An 11295-nucleotide genomic window follows, 5' to 3' on the forward strand; every position below is an offset into this window, starting at 1 on the left:
AGCCAATCTGAAACCCAAACTGGTTTATGATTCTTAAGGCTATCCTGTTCACCAGAGCCTGCTTCTAGTAGGAAATCTGTTTGTGCAGATGTTTCCATATATGGGCTTAAACTATGAGATTTCTTGAGTATGGCAAGATTGTTAAACAGAATTTAAGCAAACAGTCAGCACCCCACTGATTTCTCCTCCCCAGAAATCTTCTATAACATCTCATTTAGCTAGATATTTTCTTTCCAGTTTTTCATATGAAATCATCTCTGCATAGTCTGTTACTATCCAAATTTACTGAACTTTAAATCTTTCTCTATAAAGCTGGGTGTGGTGATACAAGTCTGTAATCCCAGCACTTGGAAGGCAGAGGCAGGCAGAGCTGTGTGAGCTCAAGGCCAGCTTGGTCTATATAGTGAGCTCTAGGCCAGCCAAGGCTATAAAGAGCAGCTCTGTTTCAAAAAAAAAAAAAAGTCTCTCTATAATTCTAGGACTATTAGTACTGCTAATTTTGGAGCTGGTAGGGGGCTTAGAGATTAACTGACTTCTTACACAGGAAGAACACTTTGCCAAAGCCACAGCTTACAAGTCACATGAAGTCCTCTGCACTTATCTTGAGTTAGTTTTCACTAAGCAAATGGTATGAGACCACACAACAGCGTTTTGCGCCTTGTCCCATTGAATTATTCCAATTCTTATTTTTCAGCATCTTTTATCTCCATATTACATCAGTCAGTTCACTCCTCCACCCCACTAGTTTTTTCTCCCATTTTTTAAAATTATTATTATTTTTTGTTGTTGTTACAAAGTCTCCCAGCTGGCCTGAAACTCACCAAGCTGGCCTCCATCCCACAAAGATCCACTGCCACGCCTGGCCTCCCATTTATTTTTAGGCACATTCTGTTTGTCTTGGGTTTTCTTATTGCATGATTATTTTTCCTCTCATTGTATCCAATTCTCATGAATTGTTAATGGTCTGATAACATCCCCTCATCTACTCTAGCAACAGCAGTCAAATTCCCATGTTTTAAGATTTTTTTAATCTTACTTTGTTTTTAGGTTTTATTTATTTATGTGCGTGTGTGTGTGATGTGTTGTGAGTGCTGGCACACATGTACCACAACACACATGCAGAGGTCAGAGGACTACTTTGGGAGTTACTGGGAGTTGGTTGTCTACTTCCAGTGCGGGTTCTGGGGACGGACTTAAGTTCTCAGGCCTGCATGGTAAGCACTTTCACAAGCTGAGCCATCTTGTTGGCCCTGAGCTTAATTTCTAAGGCTAGTGTTTGTAGAGGGTATTTATCACAAAATTCTACTTCATAGTATTGCTTCATGGTTAAGACTCCCAACATGTGGTAATGTTATTAAGAGGAACAGCGCTGGAAAGGTGACTACTTTTTCTCTTATCTGATCAAAAGACAGAAATGGGATAGGGCCATACAAATAAAGTCAACGTATCTACCCACAAGGGAAACTTTTCAGACCCTAGTCATTATGGACCAATGGCCCAAAGCTTCATCATGGCTGTATTTCAGAAGTCTTAATCCTAAAACACTCCTCAACAAACAACAACAAAAACTTGAAGCAATGAAAAGCCTTATCAGTACCACCACCTGTGGAAGAGGGATTTGTGCTCGACGGCTATCAGCATGAGACGTATCTTCACAAAGCAGAGCCTGGGAAGGAAAAAAGCAAATGTGAGGAGCGAGACAAGCAGGGGCCGGTTTACAGGAATACAACCGACCCTTTATGTTCCCTGCTGGGCAGAAAACCAGCAGCTCAACAGAGGAAGAAACTCAAATATGGATTTCCAGTTTAAACGAGTCCACCTGACATAAGTGTTAGCAAGAGTGCCAACTGGGACAGGTGAAATTGCCCCACATGCATGGTAAGCTGTTAGGATCTAGAGACTCTGCGCTGCTGTTCTTAATCTCCAGGGTTTGGTTTGGAGCCTGGCCTCCAGTGAGTCTTCCATCGACAGTGCTGGGTGAGGTACAGGAAGAGTAAGGGGAGTGTTTCACTTCACGTACCGGGAGACCTCAGGAAAAGTCATTCCAACAAAATCATCAGAGAGACGCTGGGTCACAATTTTGTTCTTCAGGCTGCTCAAGAAACATTTTTGCCAGGGATATTTAGGAAAAACCTAGAAAACACAATCATGTCACAGAACATCAATGGGGAAACTGACACTATGACATGGGTTGCACACACTGCTAAGTACCAAACTGGTTTCCACTGTATTAGGTCACAGAACAGAGATACATCCTTGTGCACAATTGGAGAAAGAGAAGGAACTGAAATTCTATTTTCTTTTTAAAACATTTTATTTATTTTTATTTTATGTGTATGTGTGTATTGCCTGAATGTAGGTAAGTGCACCCGTGTCATGCAATGCACACGGAAGGCAGAAGAGGCTGTTGGATCCCCTGGGACTGGAGTTACGGACAGTTGTTAGCTGCCATGTGGGTTCTGGGATTTGAACCGGGTCTTCTGCAAGAACAGTCAGTGTTCTTAACTGCTGAGCCATCTCTCCAGCCCTGAAATTCTATTTTCACTAGAGTTCAAGGTAAGGTGGACACTTCATGATTTAGTTGCTTCCCAGATGGCACCCAAGCTTCCCTGTCAGAAATCAGAATTCTTCTCCCTCATCCACTGCTAACTTCATCACAATAGCCTTACTGTTTTTGAGACATGGGAAGGACAATGTGGTCTCTAATTTGTCACTCTTTAGATATGACCACTTAAAACTGGTTTTGGTTTATCTTGGTTTTCTAGTGATGAAACCTTCACAGACCCCTCCATAGGTTCATTGGAGCTCCAAGTACCATCTTCCCCAGGAGTGATAGCATGCAAAAGTCAAGGCAAGCAGCAGGTGTCTACAGAAATGAGATGAAGGATGGCTCTTTGTGCTGTCAAAATGGAACCCAGGACCTTGCACATGCTAGGCAAGCACCCAACCCCTGAGCTGCATCCTCAACTCTAGGATGATCATTCTCTTTCCCAACGTAGATTTTTATTGACTTTTTGTGGATTTCATATATCTTAATCATATTTAGGCCCCCTCCCCATCTGCACCACCCATAGCCCACCCACAGAAGTTCATGTATTCTGTCATATATGTTAAGGTCTATCAAGTCAAGTTTCTGAACCCAGATGTTTCTCAGTGTGAGTTCATTCACTGAAGCCTGTTCAGCCTATCTAGCGTCACCCCCTTAAAGACAAATTCTCCTCACTCAACAGTGAGGTGACAGATGCAATAGTATGGAATTCTTTAAAAGTCTGAAGGCCACCTGTCGGAAGGCTGCCTCTCTGGGCTTTGCATAAGGCAGCTCTTCATCTCCCCAACTGGTACCATGAGAAGCCACAATGCTGCCTCCATGGAGTGGGACAGGCTCTTAAAGTCTAGCATCACAGAAGAAAGACTGAAATTTCTACATTCTCCAGAGCACTCTTGGTAAGGAGTGTAACGGTGGATTCAGACATTGTCCTCAGACGGTAATCTTGTGGTTTGAGAACTGTTCTGTAAAGTGGACCTCCTACTTCAGCACCTACAGTTCAGCACTCTGCCCCACGCCCTTCTTCCACAATGAGATTCAGGTGAAGCTCTTGATTTTTCTGTATTTCTCAGATTAGCATCCTCTCACAAGGAAAGCATCCTGCCATTTATGTCTCAATTACTGGAGAACCTAGCTGAATACTTCTAATCTAAATGTTTCAAAATGTTGGAGGTGGCTCAGCGGGTAAGAGCTGGCTGCTCTGGCAGAGGACCTGGGTTTGATTCCCAGTACCCACATGGCAGCCAACAATCATCCGTAACTCTGGTTCCAGGGGATCCAATGTGCTCTTCTGACCTTCAAGGGCACTGTACAACATGGGTGCATCTACCTACATGCAAGCAGTACATGCAAAGAGATGGAGGTGACTTCTTGGGAGAATCATAAAGGAAAATCATAAAATCGTAAAGGAAAGCAAGCAGACAAAATGGATTTGAGGTAGAACTCTGCATCTTGGCCACTGTACGTAAGTCATTAGTTTAGTAAAAACCAAAGCCCCTGGGTACAGCATTGAAAACTCCTGCCCTGATTCTTCCTAGTTTAGGATTCCTGAAAGTGGGTTTCGGACTTGTGGTGATTTGAATGAGAATGTCCCACATAAACTCCAAGTATTTAGACATTTTTCTCCCCAGTTGGTGGCACTGTTTGGAGGGGTCTTAGAAGGTGTGGCTATGCTGGAGGAAGCATGTCACCGGGGGTGGGCTTAGAGCATTCTTAACCTTGTATTTCCAGTCACTGTCTGCTTCCTGTGCCTGCTTGAAGATGTGAGCCTCTGCCTTCTGCTCCAGCCACCTCTGCCACCACGCCTCCCCACCATGATGTACTCTTGCCCCTTTGGAGCCATAAGCTAAATAAACTCTTCCTTTAATAAGTTCCCTTGGTCATGCTGTTTTATCACAGCAACAAAAAAAGTGACTAATACAGAAATTGGTAACAGGAGTGGGGTATTGCTATGATAAACCTGACCATGTGGGTTTTTGGAGGAATATGAAAGGCTTTGGCAGTTTGGAGTAGAAAAGCAGTTGAATGTTGTAAGCAAAGTTTAATAGGCTGTTCTAGTAGGAACCTGGAAGAAAGCAGTGCTGAAAGCAAAGTAGTTCCAGAGGGAAATAAGGACTTAAACAGAAACTGGGATATTTTAGCAAAGAGTCTGGCTGCTGTCTGCCCACACAGCCTATTGAAAAGCAAATGGACTAATTTCTTTGGTGGAGGATATTTCAAGGCAGCCTAACATAGAAATGGTAGTGTGGCTATTGATGAATATTATGTAGATCTACAGTGAAAAAGAGCAAATAGGACAGAAAGAAATACAGAATGTACAGTCTGGGTTGAAAAAGAGCACTATAGGGACCAGGAAGTGGAATGTGATGGTTTGAATGAGACTGTCCTCCACAGGCTCCAAGTATTTGGACATTTTGTTCCCAGTTGGTGGTATTGCTTTTGGAGGTCTTAGAAGGTGTGGCCATGCTGGAGGAAGAATGTCACTGGGGGTGGGCTTAGAGAGTTCTTAAGCCTTGCTGGGTTTCCAGTCATACTCTGCTTCCTGTGCCTGCTGGAAGATGTGTGCATAGCTTCTGCTCCTGCTCCAGCCACCTCTGCTGCCATGCCTCCCTGCCAGGATGGACTTGTGTCCCTTTGGAACTATAAGCTAAATAAACTTCCTTCCATAAGTTCCTTTGGTCACAGTGTTTTATCACAGCAATAGAAAAGTGATTAATACTTCACTTTTAAAAAATATTTTATTTTTATTTTATGTATATGAATGTTATGCCTGCATGTGTGTAAGTGTACTTGTGTTGTGCAGTGCCCACGGAGGACAGAAGGTGGCATTTGATTCCTCTGGAACTGGAGTTAAGGACAGTTGTTAACTACCATGTGGATGCTGGGAATCAAACCCAGGTACTCTGCAAGAGCAGCCAGCGCACTTAACTGCTAAGCCATCTCTCCAGCCCCTCAGACTTCACTTTTAAAAATATGGAAAGTAGGCCAGGCCTGGTGGTGCATGCCTTTAATCCCAGCACTCAGGAGGCAGGGCCAGGCAATCCCTGTGAGTTCAAGGCCAGCCTGGTCTACATAGTGAGTTCCAGACAAGGTGGGGCTACAGGGAGACCCTGTCTCAAAAAGACAATAATAAATAAAAATTAAAATTAAAATATGGAAAGCAGAAATATCTCCTGTGTTTTCAAAGTCACTGTTGGTGCATATTGATAAGTGACCATCTTTAATGAGGATTAACAAGCTCATAGACAATAAATCCACAGGTAGGGTTGGTTTCACATCTTCACTGTATTTCTATTAAAGAAGCAAGTCTTCATATAGAATTTTCATTGCATTTATTTTCTCCATTCATGGATGTTAAAGTTACAATAACAAAAAAGATACTGAAATTTTGTCACTTTTTCTAAATACTACACAAGTCACCAAAAAGTGAAGGTCAAAGCCTGGTCCTCATAGATGCCCCAAGGCTCCTTCCACTGTCTGATTCTCACTCCTTTCCAATCTATACGTTATGTCTCCTTATGTTCACAGATGGAATCACTGAATCGTGTTTCTTCCAGAGTCAGCATTTTGTCTACCAGAACAGCTTGTTTCACTCTTGCTTTTCCAGGGAAAGAATGGGAGAAGATGTAAAAAGTAACCCGTATCAAATGAAAGAAATAAAGCCCCAAAAGAGACAAGGCTGGAAGTCAGTATGTGAAGTAGCAGGAAAGCTGTTCTCTGCAGGAGCTTCTGTAGAAGGAGCACAGGCCCTGCACCTGTTGTTGTGTGTGCAGCGGGTCTGTGGTCGCGCGCTGCTGGGCGCCGGCTCTACTCTCCGTGGCTGGAAGTGCTGGCGGCTCTGGCTCTGCAGGTCAGCTGGTCCGCGGGCGCTGGCTAGTGCAGGCTCCACGGGGGGCTGCAAGCTGCCAGGCGGGTTCTGCGCCAAGCTGCAGGGGGCTCTGCGCCAGCTGTGGGACGCTTCCTCTGTGCCCGCGGTCCGTTGGCCACCGGACCGCGTGGGCGGGGGAGGTGCAGGAAGCGAACGCAGGATCTTCCTGAATGGGTGTTGACGGAAGGACAGCCCCCTCTGGGAAGACTGAATCACAGGCTGGTCGCAGACGCAGTGGAACACAGGATACAGCTCCAGACAAGTTCAGTGATACAGCTTCGATTTATTAGGGGGAAACTAGAGAATTTATAGTGTGGTGGCAGTAGCAAAAGCTTCAGCTGATAGGTGCTCCTAGGATGCTTATTTTACATGTGGCAGTGGGCTTCTATCAGGCTGTCAGACAATGCCTGATTAAAACCTGGTAGTTTCTGTGCCAGAGGTCATGTATCTGTGACGGGCACTTCAAAGGTGAGTCAGGAAGAGAGTAGGAGGGTGCCCTGCTGGGAAGGGGAGTCTCTGCATAAGAATGCCAAGCCGGCTTGCGGCTATCCGGCTATCCGGACATGGAGAGACTGCGACCCTAAACAGCAGGGGTCCCCAACACGGGCACTTCAAAGGTGAGTCAGGAAGAGAGTAGGAGGGCGCCCCGCTGAGAAGGGGAGTCTTTTTCCATTTATGCGCCGAGCTTGCGGCTATCCGGACATGGAGAGACTGCGACCCAAACAGCAGGGGTCCCCAACAAGGGGCATTTCAGGAAAACATTCTTGAAGACTGAAGGATCTCTGCTTGGAAAGCCCCAGTTACATTGAGAAACCTCTGGCCGGAAACTGTGTGAAACTCCAACCCCTGCCCAGTGACTGTGCTTCAGTGCCTCAGTTTTGGATATATGGAGAACACACGGCCCTTTGCTGCTCTTAACGAAGATCTCCACCTGTGGTCAACCTTGTTTCCACCTGTGGTCAACCTTGTTTCCACGTCATCCTGGTCTAGCCCAATCTAACATTTTCTAACAAAGACCACACATTTGGCATGGAAGCTCATCTCAGCAGTCCCCCTTTGCCCCTTATTTTGTCTCAGACAAAAGCATCTAAGGTTTAATGTGGGAGATAGTGGGTAGATAACCAGCAGCAGAAGCATGGAGCATAGAGGAAAGATGGTGGACCTTACTATCCAACCCAGTTGGTTACTTTACCACCCACTAGCTTAAAATATTATTGAGAGGAAACAGAAGGCATAGTAAGCATCCTATATATGCCTACTATCATCATTACTGAATGCGCTTTCCCTAAAATAATATAGAAATTAGACATTAGTTATTCATATCACTTCTATTTAACATAGTAATCATATTGCTTTACTTTTATTTACATTTAAACATGACTTTTCTGTTAACACTATAACATTTACATTTACATTTACGCTGTCAATTCAGAGTGTTTCTAAATTTATAAAAATATTCATTTGGGTTGGGTTTTTTGTTTTGTTTTGTTTCTTGTTTGTTTCTGAGACAGAGTCTCCCTATAGCCCCAGCTGACCTGGAACTTGTATGTAGACAAGTATGGCCTCAACCTCGCAGATATCCCCCTGCTTCTGCCTACAGAGTGCACCTGTAAAAAATATTACAATTCCTGTTTTGCAGCTCAGTACTGCAAAGGTAAGACAATGACTTCATCAAGGCCAGAGAAGTGCAGAGCTTCAGGCTGGCTCTGCCAGTCCTTCCCTGTTCTAGAATCCAATCTTATTCCTTGAAGACCTCTTACTTTGCTCTATTTCTGATGTTATGTGGGACATAGAGAAAGAGCTAAGAGTCCACGTAAGTTTACAAAGTTACCTTCTGGTTTTCTTCAATAAACAGAGTCATAAGAAAGGTAGACAGGCCTGGTACCAAGCAGCCTTGTGCCATAAACCCAAGCTTTAATTCTCTGAAGCAGATGATACTGTCTCCAGTACTCCAATTCCAGCTGGGAATTTTTGGCAGGAAAACCTGTTTCAGAATAAGAAATAGGTCAGGTACTGAGAAGGTACAGACCTCAAGAAAGCTTTTCTAGGTGGAGGCTTTTCTTTTGATTTATTTGAAATCAATGACTCTTCACTCTTGAGAATAAAAGTGGTATCAGGGTTAAAGGAAGAGATTAGAACAAATTCAGCTTTTGAAAGTGGTTAGTGCTCCTCTAGTGCTTCCAGTTTTTAAACAACAACTGGCTGGAGCTTTAAAACTCAGATTGAATGACTGAGATCATGAATTCTGACCATAGTTCAAGTCCCCAAGTGATTAACCATTTGAAAAAAGTTTCACATTTCATCTATTTTTGACAAGTCTTTTCTAATTTATAGCTCCATCAGATAGCAGAAACATTCTCCTAGCTCTAGAGACCTAAAGATGAGGAAACTCACTGCAATGTCACAGTACCTTGTTGTGGGACTCAAGGATCTGTATGATGACTCTGGTCTTTGGATAATAGTTTTTTATATACAGCACCGTGAAAAAAACATAGTTATACTCAATAGTCATATGCCATATTGGGTCTGAAATATAACTCAATTCAGAATTAAATTTATTTGTGGGTGAGTATGGGAAAACTCAGCACATTATAAAAATTTTAGCTTGTTTTCTAGAAGTGTTCTATTTAGTGGCATAATGTTCTGAAAAACATTCTATTTAATGACAGGCACAGAGAAGCGACATTGTTTAAGTGACTAAGTAACCAAATGATAGAACAGTCCGGTCTTAGTATTGGAGAACTGGCCTTTGAGAGTCCATTCACAAAGAAGACATAACAGTATCACATACCGTTAGCCTGTGGTCTATAGCTTGAAGTGGCTAATATATTGTCTGAATCAATTTTTTCATATTTTAGATTAATATCCGATGTTCATTTGTGGTATAATTTCCCAGCTGTTTCTTGCTCTGTGTAAAGTCATCTTCAACTTTATGCAAATCTATTTTGCTCTGGGAACAGAGCCACTAGTCTCGGTTACCATAAGTCAAATTTCTGCTCATAGATACTTCACTGTTAAAGTGAACTCTACCCATCTTGAAACTACTTGCCAATGGTCACAAGTACATTATACTGAATCCTGTATAATCTTTTCCCAGAACTACTGAAAAGAGATTCCAATAAATAAAGAGTACAAATGGAGTTCACAAATAGCATCTTTGTTTTCTAACATGAGAGGTTCTCACTTATGGTACTCTCTAAACACCAACCCAAAGATAGGGCTGGAAATGTAGCTCTTATATTTGGATAACTATGATCATAAGAAACAGCAGGAAAACATGGAGAAGATCAGGATGTCTTGTTTTCACTTCCTTTTGTAGTCTTTATCTTGGGTACATGGGAAAGCAAACAGGCAGAAACCTGGCACCTGGCAAGCCTGGTAGTGTTAGAGGGTTTTCTCTCACTGTGTCTTATATAACAGGCTTGCAGTTAGTCACTGAGAAAAACGCCATCAGTGGTGCAAACAAAGGCAATGCCAGCGCCTTACCTCTTGATGTTTGAAGTGTCCTCAGCATGCAGGTCACTGCACAAAGGGTTGGCTAGAATCAGGCAAGCTTCTGCATGCTCCACCTACTCTCCAAAATTAAACAGCAGCTGTCAGGTTAATTACATGGAAAATACTCTAAGTTTCCTCTTTGGGGCTTTTTATGGTGTCATTATACAATTGCCAACAAAAAGCACATTTAGGAAGGAGTTGTGAGTCAGACATCTTCATATCAAGTCCTGCAAATGGCTGCCAGGGCTCTGAAGGCTGCAGCCGATGGACAAGGGTACAGGTTCTCTTACATAAACCTAAAATTGCTTCACAATAGGTAGAATATAAAATTGCACTTTCCAGGGATGGACAGGTGGCTCAGCGGTTAAGAGCACTGACTGCTCTTGCAGAGGACCTGGGTTCGATTTCCAGCACCCACATGGCAGCTAACAATCATCTGTAACTCCAGTTCCAGAGGATCCAACGCCCTCTTCTGACTTCTCTGGGCATTGTACGGCACAGGTGCACTTACATGCAGGCAAGACATTCATACACATAAAACAAAAATAATAAGTGCCAGGCATGGTGGCACACGCCTTTAATCCCAGCACTTGGGAGGCAGAGGCAGGCGGATCTCTGTGAGTTCAAGGCCAACCTGGTCTACATAGTGAGTTCCAGGCCAGCTGGGGCTACAGGGAGACGCTGTCTCAAAAAGATAATAAACAAATAAATAAATAAATAAATAAATTTAAAAATTGCACTTTCCTACCATGCATCACTGTTATTTTGTGTTTACCAATGAGCACTAAGACTTCCAGCAACTGCTAGTACATGCACCTACCTTTCAGGGCAGCAAAGCATGGAGAACTTGAGCATATGCTTGCCCACAGCATCCTCCAGTAAAGAGTCATTCAACATTTTGGATTCTAAATCTTAAAGCACCAGAAAAATATTTGAAATGACTCCTTATAGTACCAAGTTGAAGGAAAAAGAAAGATCGTGCTAGGTTTTGTCATTTTCTGCTTAGAGCCTTTATATCAGTACTGTAGATCTTTGCTTTAAACTGAAACCATTTCGGTTTGTTGGTTGTATAAAAAGTAGCTACCAGGAAGCCAGTCTTGATTCAACACCAAACTTTACTAGTGAGGTAGCTGTTGCTCATTACTTTTAGTTTCAGCCTTGCTGGGATTTCTGCTATTTTCCTTAATGTTTATCTTATCAGAAGGCACATTCCTGTTAGGAAGGGAAGTTGGTGAGAGCCAAGGGACCCACTATTTAAAAACTTATTTGGCTCTGCAGGCTGCTGGGGGAAGAAGTCATGAAGATTCTTATCCAGTTGTGAACCGTGCAAGCTACAATTACAACTGCCATGGATGCAATAGTGGTATGAATGTTATGAGATTAACCA

The 11295-nt window shown here is 43.1% G+C and overlaps 1 protein-coding gene across 1 annotated transcript; it reads right to left on the reverse strand.

The window, feature by feature from the left end:
- Positions 1-1590: 1590 nt before the first annotated feature.
- LOC103744645 (potassium channel subfamily U member 1-like) lies at positions 1591-8925 on the reverse strand. The gene is made up of 4 exons (XM_008846475.1): positions 8824-8925; positions 8245-8397; positions 2021-2133; positions 1591-1666 (listed from the first exon to the last, which is right to left on the reverse strand). The coding sequence occupies exons 1-4, from the start codon at positions 8923-8925 to the stop codon at positions 1591-1593; spliced, it is 444 nt and encodes a 147-aa protein (XP_008844697.1).
- Positions 8926-11295: the final 2370 nt, after the last annotated feature.

Source organism: Nannospalax galili, unplaced genomic scaffold, assembly GCF_000622305.1.
Source record: "Nannospalax galili isolate Female #2095 unplaced genomic scaffold, S.galili_v1.0 scaffold2283, whole genome shotgun sequence".
NCBI classification, from domain to species: domain Eukaryota; kingdom Metazoa; phylum Chordata; class Mammalia; order Rodentia; family Spalacidae; genus Nannospalax; species Nannospalax galili.

Coding starts and splice junctions, on each gene's coding strand:
- LOC103744645 (XM_008846475.1), bottom strand. CDS start 8,925: ATGACTATTGAGTATAACTATGTTTTTTTCACGGTGCTGTATATAAAA. Junction 8,398..8,823: donor TCCTTGAGTCCCACAACAAG/GTACTGTGACAT, acceptor ATTCTGAAACAG/GTTTTCCTGCCAAAAATTCC. Junction 2,134..8,244: donor TTATTGAAGAAAACCAGAAG/GTAACTTTGTAA, acceptor TGTGTTTTCTAG/GTTTTTCCTAAATATCCCTG.